Source organism: Pelodiscus sinensis, chromosome 22, assembly GCF_049634645.1.
Source record: "Pelodiscus sinensis isolate JC-2024 chromosome 22, ASM4963464v1, whole genome shotgun sequence".
Taxonomy (NCBI): domain Eukaryota; kingdom Metazoa; phylum Chordata; order Testudines; family Trionychidae; genus Pelodiscus; species Pelodiscus sinensis.
Window position 1 is genome coordinate 22,654,231 of NC_134732.1, and position 22,742 is coordinate 22,676,972.

At 45.2% G+C, this 22,742-nt stretch overlaps 1 protein-coding gene across 2 annotated transcripts in view; it reads right to left on the minus strand.

The window, feature by feature from the left end:
* QSOX2 (quiescin sulfhydryl oxidase 2) overlaps window positions 1-21,541 on the minus strand; it is a 43,180-nt gene extending 21,639 nt beyond the window's left edge. Inside the window, exons 1-5 of one of the 2 annotated variants that reach the window (XM_075905556.1) lie at window positions 21,221-21,541; window positions 7,182-7,282; window positions 4,100-4,148; window positions 2,737-2,842; window positions 2,477-2,567 (exon numbers count right to left, since the gene is read on the minus strand). In XM_075905556.1, the coding sequence (XP_075761671.1) occupies window positions 2,477-2,567; window positions 2,737-2,842; window positions 4,100-4,148; window positions 7,182-7,282; window positions 21,221-21,482 (609 nt within the window). In that variant the 5' untranslated portion in view covers window positions 21,483-21,541. Of the gene's footprint in view, window positions 1-2,476; window positions 2,568-2,736; window positions 2,846-4,099; window positions 4,149-7,181; window positions 7,283-21,220 lie in introns of both variants that reach the window. The other variant, XM_075905555.1, reaches the window with a different exon arrangement.
* Window positions 21,542-22,742: the final 1,201 nt, after the last annotated feature.

The following is a 22,742-nucleotide window of genomic DNA, read 5'->3' on the forward strand; positions in this document are numbered from 1 at the left end:
CTCGAACTCTTCCCTACATTCATTCACCAAAGATCACTTTTCTTCTCTAGCTAGCGCCTTCAAACCCATCTCTTCAAATCTCTCCCCGCTTCTTCCCCTCATCAGTGACAAACAGCTAACCCTCCCCCTCCTGAACTATTCATCATGGGACATGTGCCTCTTGTCTTATTTAGAGCACAAGCTTCTAGAGGTGATGTGTGTGTCTATTTCACTCATACACTGTGTGTTAACTCAGAACACTATATAATGATAGTTAGAATTTCCCTTCTTGAAAGCAGATGCCATTAGAATATCTTCCATTTTTCAGAAGGCAGAGAGCAGAATGCAGTAAGACTACAGAACAGACACAATAAAACACTGAAGAGCTTTGTTACTGACACCTCCTTGTCCCTCAGTAATGTCGATTAACCACAGTGAACCAACGCCGGGGAAAGAGTCTGCTGCTGAACATGGTTCTCAAAGCTGGCAGCATCCTGCAGTCTAGTTGTGCCTTGGCCTGCTCCTAACAGAATTAAAACCTCAAACACACACAGCATGTTTCTATACTGATGATGCTCCCTAATGTTTTCAGTTACCTGTCCTAGATTTTGGCAGTTGCAGAAAACTAACAAAAGTTGTGTAGGCTAACGGCAGCTCTTTAGAATGTGAAATGGAGTCAAACCAAATTTCATACAAATTTAATTCTCCACATCCTCATACCTCAGTTCAAAATGCTGAGAAAATTTACTATCTCCACTAGCATGCTGGCCCAACATTTTGTAAGTGTCCTTAAGTTTCACATTTCAATTAGGCAACCTTGCGCACAGAGCTATCCTACTGATGTGTAGCAAGATCTATAGGACTAGCATCTGCTCAAGGCAAGGAAATGTTGCTAGCACCGGCATTCTCGACACGGTTCCCATCAAGCGACTTGTTTCAGTTTGGCATTTTGAATCCCACAGTGCTTTCAGAATTGCTCAAAAATACAATGCTTGTCCCCTGTGCAGCACTCCAATATCTGGGTTTAGTTAATCTGTTGTTGGCCCTTTTCTGCTGCAAAAAGTCCTGCTGTGTTATTTACTTAGCCTTCCTTCAGACGTGCCAAGCACACCAGAGGGGTTCTTACCTCACTTACTTACTACAATGACATAGTTAACTGCTTCACTGATTGAGATCAGACACTGCAATCTGTCATAAGATTTAAATGGGCAAGTAGGTCATGCCTCAAAAAAACATATTAGCAGCATGGGTCAATATGAGATATTAAGGTATGTATGAAAAACATAGTATATAACCACATTATAACAATATACAGGATATGTAACAGCCTAAACATAACGTACAATTTTTTAATCTCTACTACACCTCAGCACAAACTGAGCTAAGAACATAACCATCCAAGTGTTTTACTAAAATATTCTGTATCTTGATTTTGGTGGCTTTTTAATTTTAATTAATATGGTATATGGACTACACAGACACACAGTATAACATACAGATTACAATGCTAAAAAGACCCCCAAAAGGAACACATTTTGAATGTGATCTCTACTAGTGATAGCAATGTCAATCATGACTTGAAAAATATTTTTCTGGTGATAATGTGAGGTTTGACAGACAGAAATATTTTGCTAATATTGAGGAGCATAAACTAAACTTCCATGAAGGCAGGGGCGGGCAAAGGGGCCTCCACGGGCTAGATCCGCTCCGCCAAGCTGGTGGATCCGCCCGTGGCTGCCTTGCCACTCCCCTGCCCCCAGGCAATCAAGACCTGAGGATGGGAGAGCGTGCAAAGTCTCCTGCCCCTGCTTGGCACGGGGAGGGCAGGGAGCGAGAGACTACATGCACTCCCCTGCCCCAAGCCCCTGATTGGCGCAAAGTTTTCTCCACCTGCCAGGGGCACATGGAATCAGAGGGAACCATCAGCTGTTTTAAAATAGCCAGCTGCCCTCTTTAGCTGCCATGCCCTGCAGGGCGGGGATACGGGGCAAGAGATTGTGTATGCTACCTCTGCCCCAAGGCCCTGATTAGCGAGTCTCTCCAGGGGGAGGGGGAGCAAGATTTCATGCACTCCTCCACCCCCAGGCCAATCAGGGAGCACGAGAAGACTCCTGGCCCCGCCCCTTCTGCCTGAGGCCCTGCCCCAGAGCAGCCTGGGGCCACTGCAGAAATTTATGAAGTGGCTCCCTTTTAAAAATTATTGCCCACCTCTGTATTAAGGCATGAAAAGAATCCAAATAGCCAGAAAATGAACATCACATTTCTAAAAAACAAACCAACAAACCCGCAACACTCCTGTCTGACTAAAGCCAATTCTTTATGGCATCATATGGCTTAGTCATATTCTAAATGCATATGTTTTTGCTTTCACCACTTACGTTCCAATCCTGCAAGCACCTTTAGACACATGAATAGCTACACTGACTGAATAAAATACAACCCCAATTGTATTATTCGTGGTTTAAATATTGGATTAAATTCACAAGTTACACATTACCTCTCGCCCAACATAGGAGCTACTACTTTCAACCACAATGGCAGTATAATGAGGACTGTTCTTGTCAAAAAGAGAAGCAATCTCACTGGACCTTTAAGAAAAGAAAAGTTATTTAGCACACAAAGAACTTACTCTAAGTACTTGTTAAACAGAAAAAGCAAAAAATAAAATCTGTGTATGCAGAAGAAGTCCTAATATTTTATTTGAGTAGCATACCACAGGTAAAAAAAAAGTTCTGTTATTTCAAACAAGATTCTTACTGAATGGGCTCCAAGGGAGGGCAGGCTGGTGGTCTTGATTCTTGGGAATGGTTCTGCAAAAAATCAATCATCATCTGACGAACTGTTTGGAGCTCGCGATCTGACCCTGCTAAAAACACAACGAATTATTCAGAAGACAGAAATGTATCACAAAGTTGAGGTTGCCTCAATCTCAGTTTTAAGGGTTTTTTTAAGTTAAAAACAAACACTATCACCTAAGCTTTTAGGAGGGGACAGAGGTATTTTTATTCCCAGGATTAAGTTTTGATATTTTTTTATATAAGTTGGTTTCTCCAGGAACTTAAAAAAAACAAACATTTCTAACTCAATGAAGATGACCTGCCTCTCCTCGGTTTCATCTTAAATACACTAACATCTTGCTTCAGCCAGGTCTGCATTCACACATAAAGAATACTTATACTGGCAGGAGTTCGAGCAATGGAGATGGTCAGTGACCCTATGAACACTTTTTGCATACTAGCTAAACACAAGCACTGAAAATCTGAGCCACAGGTGTAATGCTCTTAAATGGCCCAAGTAAGTAACAATCAGCCACAATAATAAATAAATAAATAAATAAATAAATAAATAAATAAATAATAAAGAGTTTTTTAGTTTAGCCATAGGTTTGAAATTGGGGAGAGGGTTTAAGTTTAAAACCAGATTCCTTAAAAACTTTTTTTTGGGGGGGGGAATGAAAACAACCCCCTCCCAATGCCTAAAAATAGCAGGTACAATTACAATAATATTCTACCAGATGCTTAATGGTACAGGTGGTCTCTTTTCTGACTTTTGTCCCTTTATATGTTAGTCCAATTGAAAAGATGTGTTACTTTACTCTGTAGCCAGACCACTTCAAGGTGTGACCATGTCAGGGCCATAGATGACCAAGTCCAAGTTTATTTAACATTTAAATAAGGAACTTCTAATAAATTCAGGGGCTGGAGAAAGTTGCACTGGTAAATTAGAAGGTGATAATCTTCCATCTAAGTCCAGGCCTACCAAGGGAGACCATGCAGCTGAAAGGTACATTGCTTTTAATGAGATTTAAAATGAAGGATCTGCCCACCAGCGTCAATTAAAGACTACTCAAAGCATAGGTGTATTACCTCGACAGTCCTAGACAAAAACTCCAGCAATTACATTCTGCCACCCCAAATTTCCCTTGCAATTTAATTTCCAAAGTATATTTTTAAATGTCCTCTTCTAAACAGCTGCTTACTATGCTGTTAAACAGCCAGCGTATTCCACCTAAGAATGTCTGAATTTTATTGATGGATAAAGACATTTTATTTTATTATATAATGTACTTTGGGGATAGGAAGATAAATGCTTTGGAACTTCATTAGCGGGATTTTCTTACCTTTGTAATTTTCTCCAGTTGTGAACTGCTTTGTAAATGCTTTGAAGTACTGTGGGGTGAAAAAAAAATTCATCTGAAGACAACTCATGGCTCAAGGAGGAAAAAAGTACTTCAGGAAAGCTCAATTTTGAGGTACAACACAATTTTCAAGAATTCTTGCTTTTAACTGTTTTAGTTCATCATCCACTGCTATTTGGCTGACAGCTAATTAGAACACACATCAGAAATCTGACTCTTCCCTTGTAAATTTCAAGGGCCTTAACCTTAGCTGGTGTGGGTATAATGGTTGCTGATTTACGCAAGCCAAGGACTAAGTTCCCTCTAAACTGTGTGGCCATGGAGAAGCCACATAGCCCAAGGGCCTCATGAACAGAGAGGTAGGGAGTGGGGAGGGGAGCAAGTTAGGGTGTACAGAGTTGTGGCCAGGGAAAGATGCCTACACCATGGTCCCACCCCTGGTACTGCTGCGGGTAGGGAGAGGCAGGGAGAGAGGCTCTCCAACAGCCTAAGTGCTCCTGCAGGGAGAACGTGGCTCAGGGGGAGTTCTCTGTCCCTTCTCCAGCCCTGGGACAACCTGTACCACAAACCCTTTAACCCCCCCCCCCACCCGAGAGCCCAAACCCCAACCCTCTGTCCCAGCCCTGAACACTCCAAACAACTCAACACCACCTCGACACACATCACCTCCATATTAGTGCACATAATATTATTTCCACCCAAGGATATAAAAAAAATTAGAGGGAACATTGCTTGTGGATCTTGCCCACTGATCATTAAATAATCAAATTCTTTTTAAGTCAAACATTTGTATAACTGAACTAACTAGTGACACAAAATTTTGTATGTATTTTCCCAGGAAAAAAAATTCAGAAGCATTTTGAAAAAATTCAGCAGAAGTCTCCAATTTCATAGACAGGGTTAGGATCCTGGCAGTAGACTCATATTGATGATTTACTAAGCAACACTATTAACAAATAGATAAATTGGACAATTGGTCTGAAATCAATACAATGAAAGTCAATAAAGACAAATGCAAATTATAAAGGAAAAATTAAGTGCACAAATATAAAATGGGGAACTGGTTAGGCAGTAGCACTTCTGCTGAAAACCACAGCTCCGTCTCAGATCACAAAATGAATGAGAGTCAACAGTGCAGTTGCTAATATCTGGGGGCGTACTAACAGGACTGTTATGTGTAAGATACAGGATGTGATTGCTGAGTAGATCAGGACTTTTTTTTTTACCTCAACTGTAATACTGTGTCTGGTTTTGAGCCCCACATTTTAAGAAAACAGTCCAGAGCAACAAACATGATAAAGAATTTTAGAAACCTGACCTATAAGGAAGATTTAAAAAACTTGAGCACGTTCCTTAAAAGAAGACTGGGGGGACATGCCAAGTCTTCAAATATGCTAAGAGTCATTATGGCTAGGATAGTGATCAAGTGTTCTTTGTGTCACCTGAACATAGGACAACAAGTAATCAATCTGCAGCAAGGGCTTTAGATTAGGTATAAAGATAAACTTTATAACAATAAAGATAAATATGTACTGGAATAGGTCACCAAGGAAGGCTGCAGAATCCCTATCACTGGAGGTTTTTAACAGGTGGGAAAAACACCTGTTAGGGATGGTCTAAGTTTACTTAGTCCTGACTCAGCATGGAGAGCTGGATGAGATGACTTCTTGAGGTCCCTTCCAACCCTACATTTCTATGGTTCTGTGCTAAACAACAACCCTCACACCCTAAAGATCCATATCACCCTCTACAGGTTAAAACAAGACACATAATGCAACATAACTTCTACCTATTTTTTAAAAATTAGAGTGCTTTGGGAAGAAATGAGTCAGGTTTTGGCCCCACAACGACAGAAGAAAAAAAAATGACTTTTATTTTTTCCTCACCAGAACAAAAAGTTTGTAACAGTGTAACATCTCGTCACATACAAAAAAACAACCCTTTTACAGAGATTCTCCCTAGTCTCACATTTTAATCTTATATGGGGTAAATATTACTACTACAGTAAAACTCCAGTGGTCCGGCATCCAATGGTCCAGCACTCCTGATGGTCTGGCACCATCTGGAACCCGCAAGTGCTCCGGGCTGCCGGACAATTGGAGCTGCTCTGCCCCCGGTGTCCCCAAATCAGCCGCTGGTCAGTTTCAGCAGCGGCTGACTTGGGGATGCCTGGGGCAGAGCAGCTGGGGTGCTACCAGGTTGGCCCTGCAGCACCGATGGGGCACATCCCCCCTACTCCACCCCAAACCCCTCATAGCCCCCCCTTCCGATAGTCTGGCATATCTGATAATCCGGCACCCCCTGGGTCCTAAAGATGCCGGATTATCAGAAGTTTACTGTACTACTCCTCACAGCAGGAAAGATCAACAGTATAGCAAAGCAGTTCATTTTCATCCTTAAATACAAAATTCTGAATTAAACACAATTCCTAATTCTCTTGGCAAAGAGTAGAGAGTATTTTTAAATTCAAGTTAAGTGAACTGTCAAGTGAAGGATGGCTCCAAAAGGTTAAAAAGCTAAATCACAGTCCCTTGTGAGTCAGCTACTTGACTGTATCAGTTTTGAACTACTGTATTTACCCTCATGTCACAAACTGAGACAAAACATATTAACTCTATCCATGTTGTTTACTATAGTATGGATCTCTGCATGTTTGACAGCTAACAAATATATTGTATCAAGATGGGAACCTCAGTTTAGTGATGGGAGACACAAAAAATGCTTTTAATAATATACAGTTTCCTGCTGCCACATCTCTTATGGTTGAAAAATTGAAATTCAGATTTTAGGACAAACTGAGCTGATTCAGATGATTGCATCATCTATTCCATTCTATTGGAAAAAGTGAGCCTGAAAGCATCTTTTATTATAACCATAAGACTCCTTGCAGAAGAAAAAAGAAAGCACCCAGATCTCAGAACAAGAGCACAACATTTTGGGTAAATAAGTTTGCTGTTTTTAACTACAAGTATGACATTTAACACCTATAGTTTGGAACATGGAACAATAGAAACTGTTTAAGATTTAAACCAAGTATTTTTATGTTGTATATCATGCCACTTACCCTAAAAGTTGGATAGTAGAGAATACCATATTCTTTACAGATCTCATAGTTTTCTTCCTCCCCGCAATCCAGGACACCAATCCTGATGGCAGATTCCCAGTCTGAAAATAAACATTCATAAAAACATAAGAACGGCCGTACTGGGTCAGACCAAAGGTCCATCTAGCCCAGTAGCCTGTCTGGGGCACCTGGTGCTGGCCACTGTCGGCCAAGAGGGTCGGTGGACCGAAGACAATGATGAAGTGATTTGTCTCCTGCCATCCTTCTCCAGCCTCTGACAAACAGAGGCCAGGGACACCATTTCTATCCCCTGGCTAATAGCCTTTTATGGACCTAACCTCCATGAAATTATCTAGTTTCTCTTTAAACTCTGTTATAGTCCTAGCCTCCTCTGGCAAGGAGTTCCACAGGTTGACTACACGCTGTGTGAAGAACTTTCTTTTATTAGTTTTAAACCTGCTACCCATTAATTTCATTTGGTGTCCTCTAGTTCTTCTATTATGGGAACTAATAATTAACTTTTCTTTATTTGCCCTCTCCACACCACTCATGATTTTATATATCTCTATCATATCCCCCCTCAGTCTCCTCTTTTCTAAACTGAAAAGTCCCAGTCGTTTTAACCTCTCTTCATATGGGACCCGTTCCAAACCCCTAATCATTTTAGTTGCCCTTTTCTGAACCCTTTCCAAGGCCAAAATATCTTTTTTGAGCTGAGGAGACCACATCTGTACACAGTATTCAAGATGTGGGTGTACCATAGTTTTATACAGGGGCAGGAAGGTATTCTGGGTCTTATTTTCTATCCCTTTCTTAATAATTCCTAGCATCCTATTTTCCTTTTTGACCACCGCTGCACACTGGGTGGAAGTTTTCAGAGAACTATCCACAATAACTCCAAGATCTCTTTCCTGATTTGTCATAGCCAAATTAGCCCCCATCATACTATACGTATAGTTGGGGTTATTTTTCCCCGATGTGCATTACTTTACACTTATCCACATTAAATTTCATTTGCCATTTTGTTGCCCAATCATTCAGTTTGGTGAGATCTTTTTGGAGTCCCTCACAGTCTGCTTCTGTCTTGACTATTCTAAACAGTTTGGTATCATCTGCAAACTTCACCACCTCACTGCTTACCACTCTCTCTAGATCAGGCATGTCCAAAGTCCGGCCCGCGGGCCAATTGTGGCCCGTGTTCCGGTTTAATACGGCCCCACAGGTAATTTGGCAATATCTATCTTTTATGGCCCCCAACGAATCCATATGTATTGAGATGAATACATTGTAAAATCTCAGTTAATGTCAGTTGGTCTAAATCAGTTATAAATATATTTGGACACAACATGTATACTTGGTGTTATGTTCCTGTTCATATTTTTTGAACTTAAAAGTTGACAGACAACCTTTATTACCAATAATATGTAATGTACTTTACAATGTTCCTGACATATATTTCAGCTTCCTGGATTTTTTTTTTCATCTGGCCTTCAGATATGAAAGGCAGAGTGATTTAACACCTGTTTAGATTTGTCATCCATGTGACGAAATGAAAAGTATGCCGTTTGCAATAAACTTTGCATAAAATAGTTAATTTGCATTTAATTTTAACGGTTCAAAGACTGTCAGGCAAAATGGTCGGCCCTCACGCTTGTTCACTTCATCAAATCTGGCCCTCTTTGAAAAAAGTTTGGGCACCCCTGCTCTAGATCATTTATGAATATGTTGAACAGGACTGGTCCCAGGACTGACCCTTAGGGGACACCACTAGTTACCCCTCTCCATTCTGAGAATTTACCATTTATTCCTTCCCTTTGTTTCCTGTCTTTTAATCAGTTCTCAGTCCATGAAAGGACCTTCCCTCTTATCCCATGGCAATGTAATTTACACAAGAGCCTTTGGTGAGGGACCTTGTCAAAGGCTTTCTGAAAATCTAAGTATACTAGATCTACTGGATCCCCCTTGTCTGCATGTTTGTTAACCCCTTCAAAGAATTCTAATAGATTAGTAAGACATGATTTCCCTTTGCAGAAACCATGTTGACTTTTGTCCAACAAATTATGTTCTTCTACGTGCCTCACAATTTTATTCTTTACTCTTGTTTCGACTAATTTGCCCGGTACTGAAGTTACACTTACCGGACTGTAATTGCCAGGATTGCCTCTAGAGCTCTTTTTAAATATTGGTGTCACGTTAGCTACCTTCCAGTCATTAGGTACAGAAGCCCATTTAAAGGATAGGTTACAAACCACAGATAATAGTTCAGCAATTTCACATTTGAGCTCTTTTAGAACCCTTGGATGAATGCCTTCCGGTCCCGGAGATTTAACATTAAGTTTTTCTATTTGTTCCAAAACCTTCTCTAATGACACTTCAATCCCGGACAGTTCCTCAGATTCATCACCCACAAAGGACGGTGCAGATTTGGGAATGTCCCTAACGTCCTCAGCCGTGAAGACTGAAGCAAAGAAATCATTTAGTTTCTCCACAATGGCTTTTTCGTCCATGATTGCTCCTTTTATATCTCGATCGTCTAGGGGACCCACAGGTTTTTTAGCAGACTTCCTGCTTCTAATGTACTTAAAAAACATTTTGTTATTTCTTTGAGGTTTTGGCTAACTGTTCCTCAAAATCTTTTATTGCTTTTCTTATTACATTTTTACACTTGATTTGACAGTGTTTACGTTCCTATTTATCTCACTAGGATTGGTCTTCCACTTCTTAAAAGATGCCTTTTTGTCCCTCACTGCTTCTTTTACATGGTGGTTAAGCCATACATTTTAACTTTTTGGTGTAGCGGTGACCAGGCATCCTATCTTAGGTCAGGTTCCAGCTCCCATGGATGTCAATGGCAAAACACTCAATTTCAATGCAATATGATCAACTCGTAGGTCTGCCCACATCTGTCTGATATTTGCACCCTCAATAATAATTTGACTGACTAGTTTTGAAGACCAGCTGAAGATGGCAACTAGCACAATGAAGAGAATACTTTCAACAAATCTAAAGAAAAAGCACCCCAAAGCAAACAGTTAAGACTTCTCTCTAGACTGCTACCATTTGCTCAGTCCAAGTGGATGAAACAGGCTCCAGCCCAACACTAACACGTGGTACTGTATTCTCTGATTTATCCTGTCAGCTAAGCTCATTATTCAGTTAATTTTATCCTTCGTGTCAATTTTACAAGATGAACATAATGTTTACCCATCTTCATCACTTTCAGTTACGTGGCTACATAGATGATGTATCTTCCATCGAGCTGATGATAACGCAGACCAGCTTTTTGCTGAATTGTAACTTATTCAGAAGCTTACAAAATGGTACACTGTCTAATTAAGCCACAAAGCTCACATTTTGATTAATGAAGGTGCTCTTAGGTGTAAGTGCTGTCTAAGAGCATGTAGGATGCACTTGGAAGATAGCTGAGCAAATACAGTTCCATAAAGATTAATTGGGGTGTGTTTTCAAAGATTTGTAAAGTGTTTATTAAGAATAACTACACATATTTAGAATGATCAATTACTTGAAACATTTTTACACAAGCCATTTTGATGAGAGAACCCTTGGAGGCCTTAATAGTTTGTTTCTTTCCCCTTTTACCAGTATTTTAGAGTGAAGTACATGATGCCAGTAAACATTTAAACGTATTAAGCTACATAGCTAAGAGACACCTGGGCACTGTTCAGGAAAATATTCAAAAATAAAGTTCTATTGCAACTGCCACTCCCCAATAACCTTCCTCCCCGATCTATGTAGAGAGAAAACAAAGGAATGTTAAATGTCCATAAGTAACCCAGAGAAGTTTGGAGAACAGCCATGCCGACTCCGGACATCATCAAGGAGGGAGCTTCAAAAGCTAGTCCTCTATATTAAGACACACCCAACTCCAGCATGCCCCACACACACCCACATCGCAACAAGAAAGAGCACGTCACTTCCCTTGCTGTAGCATCAGTTTAATAATTCTTTACAGTCTTGTAAAGAAACTTGTGGCTGGAGGCCAAAGATATAAGCGTTGATATTTGGAAAAGGATTATCACTCACACTCATGTTCATTACTCATTTGGTTTCGTGATAGAACATACTTATTGGAGATGAGCGAAATCAGATCAACTAACACCATTTTCCCCTCCAAATTTTCATCCAAAACTTTATTCAGGTATTTTTAACAAAGTCAGCATGATCCTTTTCCTCCACTGTTTTCGCCCACATGAAGCATGAATCCAAAATGCTGCAAATCAAGCTGTTCTTGTGAAATTTCCAACTCAATTTTGCAGCTCCAAGTAGCTTGGATAGTTTCCTCCGGCACATGAGCTTTTGGATCCTTCGGTATTCACACATATGCTGTTGACATTTAAATCCAATGTGGTACTAAAGCAAACACAATACAAAGTTCTCTGACAACATGAATATATCAAGAATATCAGAACTCTGGGGCCCAAAAAAAAAATACTGACAATTCTGACCTTAGTAAGTGTAAGAAGAGCTACATAACTTTTATTGTAATAAGTGTAACCCCAATGTCAAAATTTCTAGACTGAACAAAACAAGCGTACACAATTTTTTTGCTATAGATATATCTTAAATAGGATGTAGCCTCTCTTTGGATAGACATTCAAAAGACCGCTGACAGAGGAATTCTTACAGCAGTATCAGAATTCAAGGCATTTCCCAGAAAAAACTTGTTTATAATCAATTCCTTTCTATTTTTATCTGGCAGACTGCAGTAAGTTTTAACAGGCAGCCTCAAATATTGTTTTGTAGGCTCAAACTGGATTGCTCATGCAGTCTTCTCACAGCACCCAAAAAGTGTCTGACAAATAGCATCAAGGCTTGCTGTCCTCAGAGCAACAGAAGCAGAGACTGAAAAAGGGCTTTCCATTCAGCGTGTAAAAAGATTGGGAAAGTTAAGGTCTTAACTGTCTCTCCCAAAGTGTATTTCTAGGCTGAAGAAACAACTCCTTCTGCAACCTCAATTAAATGCATGTACAAGTGGTACAAGTTTTTAGCACTCTGCACTGAAGGTACAGCATAGCTTACAAAACTTGGAACCAAAAGTATGTCATAAGTGTTCACACATCTCTTGCAAGAATTCAAAATAATTCTTTCCTGATAAAATTACCATCTAGCTCTGAGAAAAAGTAATAATATTTGCAGGAAATAGCTTCTGTTGTCTTCAGGTACTGCGGCTTCTGTTGTCTTCAGGTACTGACGGTTGGATTGAAGACAGATCTGAAATACAATCTAATCTCCGAACTACTTTATTCCTGACTCCCAACATATCATTCCCCTTTAAACTCCCTCTTTATAGGAACAGAAAGCTATTGTTCACTTCTAACAGAATAACTTGTGTAATATTTCTGACTTAAAATAACTGATCTGTATCTGCAGATCAATATTTTCTGCATAACGATGTGCTCACCAACCTGTTATTTCTATAAAACGTTTGTTATTATGAAGATATGAAAAATCTCTGATTTAGAAATACCCTTGGTGATAATGCATAACACAGTAAGAAGAATGAACAGAGAGAAAACTTTAAAATGTCTGCATCACAATCAATGAGCAAAATCATAGTGACAGTTGACGCCATGTTATGCAATCAGCATAATACGACTAGCGACAGTAGATAATTTCAAACCCAAATAGAAACAATTTATTTTTCTCTCTCTCTCCCTTCCCTCCCCCCCCACCTTATTCCCAAAAGTAAACAATAAAGCCAAGTCCTTAATAGGACTTATAAAAAAGCAATTCCCAGCCAGACACAGTTTTACAAAGTTTGGTGATTGTACCACACAAGTCATTTTCACAAACTGTGCTTCAGGACTTGAAGAGGAGGTTCTCCTAGTATTATTCTCCCTCATTTCCAAAAAAACCCTACAGAATTGCTGACAAGTGTGGTGCTGATAGAATCACATCTGGTGTCTAATCACCTTTTCTGTACCCTGCTGTTGCTATAAAGTTCTTCATATGAAGACAAGACTAAATTTGCATAATTGTTCTTGGATGCATAAGAATTCAGGAATTTTCTTTAAGCCACTCTACACCAGTAAGTTGAAGGAGACTCCTCAAGCAGTTACTTTAAAGTACTGAAAGAAGTTGAAGATTCAAACATCTGCCTCAGTTAATGCTGGTGTCTTTGGGAGTTTTTTCTTTTAGGAATTCCTGTGAATCAACCGACTCCTTTCATTTAAAAACACACTCAACTTAAACATGTCTCCGAGTCAAAGCACATGAAAATTTCATTACGTTCAAAACTTGATCGACTTTTCTATGCCAGGCTCTTTTGAAATTTAGCTTGACCTTTGTTTTTCTTTGAAAGAAAGCCTAAATTTTTATAAGGAAGGATGGGGCAGCTGATTGAGAATTTCAGTTGTAATGAACATGCCGACAGCTGAACAGGCGCCAGCAGTAACTATAAGCATTCTAGAGCAGATGGACATGTATTCACAGGAACACAAAAGCTACAACCGTCTATTTTATCAAATAAAATGCAAAATTTAAAAAAAGTTTGGCTTCATGGTATCTGTCTCATTCAACTTTCACCACTCCTCCTCCCTTTTCCACCTGTTTTGATCACCCTACACACAATGAACAGAAGCACTATAAACTCAATGCAAATAGCCCACTTTACAACAATGCAAGCCCATCACTAGCTAAATACTTGGGTTAAAGAGCACCAGCTGGGATGCAGGCAGTTTAGTATTCACTTCTGTTAAAGGAGCCTTTAGTTTTCTAAGGGAAGTGAAACCCATGTGCTTCTGTTCACCTCTGTCACACAGCCCAGACTGTATACATTTCACTTACAGTGGCATTGCATCCTACAACAATATTGTATGTTAGATTTTAAAGTGACATTAATAATACTGGAAAGGCCTAAATAGATTTCAATGAATGAAGAATGAAAAACATTACCAAGACTTCCCAGCAATGCCTTACTAAAGGAGTTAAAAATATAACATGCCACATCTCACATGCCAAATTTAATCCACTGCTTCCAAAGTAATGGCAATACTTTGCTATATATTTAAAGAACTTGGAAATTGCTCCAAAAATGAAAGTTAGGAATACCAATGAAAAACAATTTCTGATTCAGATTATATTGGAGGACCTCAGGTTAGGGATATAAAATCAAATTTAATTGATTAACTGGTTAAACTTTGTTTAACCAGTTAACGGATTAAAAGGGGTGCAGAAACAGTCCCCTGCCCACAGCAGGCCCCATCTGCTCCATCCCCCATTGATTATCGGTTAACCAGAACCAGTAAGCGGGTTAACCTTTCACAACCCTACTTCAGGTGTATCCCAAAATGTGTGCAAAAGGAAATCAGTACAATTATTTAAGACTCTTACTGGCTATTCTAAAGAATTTTCCAGCCAGCAAACTGATTTTCCTCTCTTGTAGATCACTGAAAAGTATAAAATTACAAAACGATAAAAAAATCAAAGGCCGGTGAAATTGACTGTATTTAGACAAAACTATCAATATTTAATATTCCAAAGTAATTTTCTAAAGTATCCAACATAACAGCGTAAAACATTACTAAACAAGGGAACATCTTTTCCTATCTTTTTTCTTTTATGTACTACAAGCACCGTAGTATTCTCCATTATGAATTTTTAGTAACAGATAAGAGACATTACAGGACTTCCCTCTATCAACATGACCTGATGATCAAGCATGAAAGTCTCTTCCTGGACTATTATAAAACTTCTGTAGCTTCTCCTGAAAGGTGTTCATTTAAGAAACAAGAAGGAAGACATAAGTGTCAGCTTCGGAAAGACTTGTTACTGGATTTTCCAATTATCTTTTCACAGAGAACTACTGTATAGAATTTCAATTAAAAAAAGCAAACTTTACAGAGAAGTTTTAATTGCCTTTAAAATAGCATCAGTGACAGTCCTACGGAAACTTTAATATTGAGTAAAAACAACGAGGAGTCCTGTGGCACCTTAAAGACTAAGAGTTATTTGGGCATAAGCTCATCTGACAAAGTGGTTTTGCTAATACAGCCTACCATGCTACACCTCTGAAATTTAATATTAACTATTTTAGCAACTGGGCACACATCAGGATCCACTCCAAAATTAATGTTAATACCCATTTTGATGAAAATAAAAGCTTTGATATTCCATTAGCATACATGGCATTGCACACACCAGCCATGGTTCCTGCCTTCAGGGTTTGAAGTTGTTACTGCAGAATTTGAGACCTTCCGAAAACAAATGAAAGTGAACTACATTAGCACAGGCCTTGTTTATATGGGAAAGCTGTACCAATACCAACTTAACTGAACCAGTAAAATCTGCTTTAGTTCAATTAGTGCAGCCCCCGTGTGGACACTGTTTCTGTGTAAGGCTGCCTAATAAGGTCTTTAGAGATCCATAGCACATCTTGTCTATGTGATATCTGCAACAGAAATACCAAAAATAGATTGTAAATAACATCTTTAGTTATTTCAGTGTAAATGTGTGAGCGTTTATTTTGGCTTAAGTGACCTATTTTGTTATAAGAAGCCAAATATGGCACTTTGTCTGAAATAAGTGTGTCCACACTCAAACTACCTCCAAATAACTAAGTGTGAATTATACCCAATTTGTTATTTTGACACTTTTAGACAAGCCCTAAAAGCAGGCACTCAAAGAGTATTCACCAAATTCACACAAATTTCTAACTCACTTTAGTTAAATCTGTACAATTTACTTGTGTAGGCAAGTGTCAGGAGATCTGAAACACATTTTAGTGTTTTACTCAAACACACATGAAAGATAAATCCCAACAGTCTCTCTCATGTGAAATATTTTCCATTTTCTCCCTTGTTACCAGTCAGTATGGCAGTTGACTTGAGTCTCGTATAACACCAATGTTTTCAGACACTGAGACAGAAAAGTTACCAACTGCAGTTAGCAATGCCCATTTTGGCCTGACAAATTGCATATATAGTAAATTACAAAATTACCACCAATTTCAAAAAAATTAATCTGGGGAGGGGCAGAATTTTCAGGCATCTCTAGAAGCATAAGTCCCTCCTCCCACAAGTTTCGCTCTCCCTCACACTCTCAACCCCAGTTAGTCATCATAATATAAAGTTTCAAAAGTCTAATTTATGAAGTAATATGTTACACTCTATGGCTGTATTTGCAAAGAGCTGCCAGCTCTGTTTCATGGAAAGCAAAAAGATTTTTTCAAAGCAAATAATCAGAATCCATACCGTGCTGAGTTATGCACATACAATGGCTCCAAATAAGATATTCCATTAAGATCAGAATTTCACAGGAGAACAAAGGTATCTTTCTTTACATATCCAAACATGTACAGATTTGTCTGGAAAGCACCAAATTTTGCTATTAAGAATTGGAAGACTCTTGCTATTTTAGAGAGGCAAGCTCCCAACATCTTTCTTTCAAATTTCTATTCAAAAAACACATTTCTGCCATTCAGTCCATCAGGTTTAATGCACCACTCAAGTAGGGGTTTGTTTGTTTTTAAGTGATCACATGACCTCTTCAGTAATGTCATACTGGACTGAAAGCACTTGTGGCAATGACCTGTCCATTGTATATGGCTCAGAATACTGTCAGTGCTAGCTCAACAAGTAAAAATAGTAAAATGTTATCTTAAGTGAGTGAATACATATCACATCTAGGAACAGGAAAACAAAACTTTTTTGGCACACAAATCAATTACAAAACGATTCTGTCAGAACATTCACATGACTGCTGGCACATTGTGCAGTCTCACACCACACACAGGACATTTGTCTATTTTCCCACTGTTATTATTTAACACTCATTTGGAATAAAGCACTTATTTTTACTGTGTCAAACAGAAGAAAAAGAGAGCACTATTAGCAGCACTCACACCATGGAAGAGTCAGTTTTCCAGAAGGCCACAAGTGAATATTGATGAGTGCCAAGTGATATGCGAGAAACACATTGAATGAATCCTTATGCAGCACATTCTGAAGATTAGCCACCAGTGCCGACACAAACTGGGCCAGGGTCCATCCATTTAACCAGAAACAATCTGGTTCTGAAACGTGTCTTCCAAGTACCATGAAGGGAAAAAGCGAACTCATGTCAAGAATAATACAATTCTTGTGGTTGGTGATCCAGTCCCCCAGACTGCTGATGAAAAATTACTGTGTTCAGGACTGGAGAAGTTTAAAATGTTGCCAAAAAAGTTATTAAGAAAATATACATTTTAACCAAAGCTATTTGTACATACAATTAACAAGGTGCCATGCTGGTGGGCAAACCTTATTATTTTATACAGCGTCCAAAAGAATGCCAGCCACCTTTTATCAATCAAATATTATACTGTACATTCATTAATGGCATCCGAAAGGAGCAGCACCTGAGTGAAAACCTATAGTCAATATAGGAACCACTTCATAATGATAAAGAAATAAAAGTGGCTTCTCAAGACATACATGCTCAGACTGTTAACAGGAACTTGGTATAGTTGACACTGCATTTGATAAAAGTTCTGTTCTATTCAAGTTGTTAGGTGGTGCCCCTCATGGGGGTATCTAGCCACTAAATCCCCATGCCTCTGAGAATTTGGCTTATAGTTAGCTCAGATGTTTACAGAACTTCATTCTTTTCTGCCTTCATTTCGCTATACAGCTCCATGCAATTGTTCACTCTTCTTTTTCGCATTAACAAAGCTTAAGTTAAGTGAATGCACTGCAATGCAAACTATTATTTCATTATATGTTTAGTTCTTAAAATAGACTAGGCACTTTGTAAACGCTTCCAGGTGCTGCATCTTCTGTGTGGTTTATAATCTAAACATTCTGTGGAGCTTCCACTTCAACACCCTGAAGCACCAGGATCACAGCATCAGAACTGTGGAATTCTCTTCTTCCTTCCCCCCCCTCCCCAATGTACTTTGAAAATGTTTTTCACCCTTTTTAGCGTGGTCGCCATTTATCATGTTTTGCATTCTTCTGGGCAGCCCTTTGATAAGCCACTGGTGTTTTGCAAACCAGCAAGTCAATACAACAAAGTGGGGGCAAACTGGGATTTGGGCCAGAACAACGCTGGGGCAGGGACTGATGTCCTAGTCCAGGGTTCTGCGGGCGGCGATACAACCTGTGCAGGTGGAAGTTGGGCAGGTGAGGTGGGTTGGCTACAGGCACTGGCCTGGTGATGGGAGGGCAGGGGGTTAGCTATGCAGCGCTGTACATCGCTTTGAGGTCTAGGGACCCCAGCCAGCTTTCTCCAGGCACAGTCCTGTTCTGACAGCTGCTTATTAGGACTAGCTCCCCCCGCAGAGCAGGTAGGATGAGCGGTGTTAAAGGATGGCCCCCCCGGGGTGGCGTGGGCCCCCCCTTACTTTACCCCCCCATTTTACCCCCCCCTTACTTTACACATCCCACCCTCGCTCTCAAGGGCAAGGCAAAGCTGACGTGGCTGGAAGGGATGTGGGGGGCAGGAGATGCTGCATTTCTCCCCCATGCGTGGCTAGGGGGCAGCTGCTGCAGTGGGGCGATGGGTGAGGCGGGGGGGCGTGGCTAGGGGGCAGCTGCTGCAGTGGGGCGATGGGTGAGGCGGGGGGGCTAGGGGGCAGCTGCTGCAGTGGGGCGATGGGTGAGGCGGGGGGCGTGGCTAGGGAGCAGCTGCTGCAGTGGGGCGATGGGTGAGGCGGGGGGGGTTCTCAGGGGCAGCTGCTGCAGTGGGGCAATGGGTGAGGCGGGGAGGGCTAGGGGGCAGCTGCTGCAGTGGGGCGATGGGTGAGGCGGGGGGCGTGGCTAGGGGGCAGCTGCTGCAGTGGGGCGATGGGTGAGGCGGGGGGGGGTTCTCAGGGGCAGCTGCTGCAGTGGGGCAATGGGTGAGGCGGGGGGGGCTAGGGGGCAGCTGCTGCAGTGGGGCGATGGGTGAGGCGGGGGGTGGCTAGGGGGCAGCTGCTGCAGTGGGGCGATGGGTTAAGCGGGGGGCGTGGCTAGGGGGCAGCTGCTGCAGTGGGGCGATGGGTTAAGCGGGGGGCGTGGCTAGGGGGCAGCTGCTGCAGTGGGGCGATGGGTGAGGCGGGGGGGCTAGGGGGCAGCTGCTGCAGTGGGGCGATGGGTGAGGCGGGGGGGCTAGGGGGCAGCTGCTGCAGTGGGGCGATGGGTGAGGCGGGGGGGCTAGGGGGCAGCTGCTGCAGTGGGGCGATGGGTGAGGCTGGGGGGGGTTCCCAGGGGGCAGCTGCTGCAGTGGGGCGATGGGTGAGGCTGGGGGGGGTTCCCAGGGGGCAGCTGCTGCAGTGGAGCGATGGGTGAGGCGGGGGGGGGTTCCCAGGGGGCAGCTGCTGCAGTGGGGCGATGGGTGAGGCGGGGGGGTCCCCAGGGGGCAGCTGCTGCAGTGGGGCGATGGGTGAGGCGGGGGGGTCCCCAGGGGCAGCTGCTGCAGTGGGGCGATGGGTGAGGCGGGGGGGTCCCCAGGGGCAGCTGCTGCAGTGGGGCGATGGGTGAGGCGGGGGGGTCCCCAGGGGCAGCTGCTGCAGTGGGGCGATGGGTGAGGCGGGGGGGGTCCCCAGGGGGAGGCTGCTGCAGTGGGGCGATGGGTGAGGCGGGGGGGGGGTCCCCAGGGGCAGCTGCTGCAGTGGGGCGATGGGTGAGGCGGGGGGGGGGTCCCCAGGGGCAGCTGCTGCAGTGGGGCGATGGGTGAGGCGGGGGGGCTAGGGGGCAGCTGCTGCAGTGGGGCGATGGGTGAGGCGGGGGGGCTAGGGGGCAGCTGCTGCAGTGGGGCGATGGGTGAGGCGGGGGGGCTAGGGGGCAGCTGCTGCAGTGGGGCGATGGGTGAGGCTGGGGGGGGTTCCCAGGGGGCAGCTGCTGCAGTGGGGCGATGGGTGAGGCTGGGGGGGGTTCCCAGGGGGCAGCTGCTGCAGTGGAGCGATGGGTGAGGCGGGGGGGGGGTTCCCAGGGGGCAGCTGCTGCAGTGGGGCGATGGGTGAGGCGGGGGGGTCCCCAGGGGGCAGCTGCTGCAGTGGGGCGATGGGTGAGGCGGGGGGGTCCCCAGGGGCAGCTGCTGCAGTGGGGCGATGGGTGAGGCGGGGGGGTCCCCAGGGGCAGCTGCTGCAGTGGGGCGATGGGTGAGGCGGGGGGGTCCCCAGGGGCAGCTGCTGCAGTGGGGCGATGGGTGAGGCGGGGGGGGTCCCCAGGGGGAGGCTGCTGCAGTGGGGCGATGGGTGAGGCGGGGGGGGGGTCCCCAGGGGCAGCTGCTGCAGTGGGGCGATGGGTGAGGCGGGGGGGGGGGGGTCCCCAGGGGCAGCTGCTGCAGTGGGGCGATGGGTGAGGCGGGGGGGCTAGGGGGCAGCTGCTGCAGTGGGGCGATGGGTGAGGCGGGGGGGCTAGGGGGCAGCTGCTGCAGTGGGGCGATGGGTGAGGCGGGGGGGCTAGGGGGCAGCTGCTGCAGTGGGGCGATGGGTGAGGCTGGGGGGGGTTCCCAGGGGGCAGCTGCTGCAGTGGAGCGATGGGTGAGGCGGGGGGGGTTCCCAGGGGGCAGCTGCTGCAGTGGGGCGATGGGTGAGGCGGGGGGGTCCCCAGGGGCAGCTGCTGCAGTGGGGCGATGGGTGAGGCGGGGGGGGTCCCCAGGGGCAGCTGCTGCAGTGGGGCGATGGGTGAGGCGGGGGGGGGTCCCCAGGGGCAGCTGCTGCAGTGGGGCGATGGGTGAGGCTGGGGGGGGTCCCCAGGGGGCAGCTGCTGCAGTGGGGCGATGGGTGAGGCGGGGGGGTCCCCAGGGGGCAGCTGCTGCAGTGGGGCGATGGGTGAGGCGGGGGGGTCCCCAGGGGCAGCTGCTGCAGTGGGGCGATGGGTGAGGCGGGGGGGTCCCCAGGGGCAGCTGCTGCAGTGGGGCGATGGGTGAGGCGGGGGGGGTCCCCAGGGGCAGCTGCTGCAGTGGGGCGATGGGTGAGGCGGGGGGGTCCCCAGGGGCAGCTGCTGCAGTGGGGCGATGGGTGAGGCGGGGGGGTCCCCAGGGGCAGCTGCTGCAGTGGGGCGATGGGTGAGGCGGGGGGGTCCCCAGGGGCAGCCCGCGCCGGGCCCCGGCCTCACCTCTCACGTCGCCGGCCAGGGCCCGCCAGGTGGGGGCGAAGCCGATGCAGTGGCCGCAGGACGAGCTGTAGAACTGCAGCACCCAGGCGGCCGAGGCGTTGAGCAGCGCCCGGCGCACGGTGCCCGCCTCCAGCACGGCCAGCGGGTCCTCCCCGGGCCGGTACAGCCGCGCCGCCTGCCCGCCCCGCCCGGCCGCCACCAGCCCCAGCAGCAGCAGCAGCGGCGCCGGGGGGCAGCGGCCGCCTGCGCCAGCCGCCGCCATGTTGGGAGCCGAGGGGTGGGGGAGGCCGGCGCCGCTCGCCCTAGCAACGGGCCGGCCCTGGCGACGGGCCTAGGCCAGCCCCCGGCCCGGGCTGGGGGGCGGGGACAGCGACACGCGGCCCCTCCCCTTCCCGCCGCAGCGACACGCCCCTCATAGGAGAGGAGTCTCGCTCCGAATTAACCCCCCCCCACACACACACACAGGGGCTCCGCATCGACACGCCCCTCATAGGAGAGGAGTCTCACTCCGAATTAACCCCCCCCACACACACACACACACAGGCAGGGGCCCCGCATCGACACGCCCCTCATAGGAGAGGAGTCTCGCTCCGAATTAACCCCCCCACACACACACGGGCAGTGGCGGCCGCATCGACACACCCCTCGTGGGAGAGGAGTCTCACTCCGAATTAACCCCCCCACACGGGCAGTGGCGGCCGCATCGACACGCCCCTCATAGGAGAGGAGTCTCGCTCCGAATTAACCCCCCCCACACACACAGGCAGGGGCCCCCGCATCGACACGCCCCTCATAGGAGAGGAGTCTCACTCCGAATTACCCCCCCACACAGGCAGGGGCCGCCGCATCGACACACCCTTCAGGAGAGGAATCTTACTCCGAATTAGACGTCCCTCCTTACACACAGGCAGGGGTCTCCCCATCGACACGTCCCTTATAGGAAAGGAGTCTCACTCCGAATTAGTCCCCCCTCCTTACACACAGATGGGGGCTTCCCCATCGACAGGCAAGACAGATAAGGGCGTCACCTCGAATCGGCTCTCCCCTCATGGGGATAGGGGAAGGGGAGTTCTGCACTGTCACAGATGGAGGGGGTCACCCCACACAGGAGCTTCCTATTGCACACAGATGTGCATGTGGTGGGGGGTCAGCCAGAATCTATTTCCCCCAATTATATAACTCCAAAAAACAGCATTACCAGTCCAAACCTTCAAAAATAAGTAATAATAATACTGGGGTTCTGTTTATTTGCCTCCCCACTTTTGAGCCTTTCTGTGCAGCTGTGAGGCCTAGAAACTTACAAGCTTTTTTTATTTACTTGATAGCCAAGAGTCACATCTACTAATGGGATTCCAGGACCTGGGTGTAGTAAGGGAGGGTTTCTAGCGGCACTCCTAAGAGTATCAATTCAGGGCAACTTGCTTAGAAAGTGGGCTACTCTCAGCCCAAGAGTGGGGCACACCAAACTAGTCACAAAGAGCACTTCTAGGGTATGTCTGCATAGCACCCTTATTTCAAAATA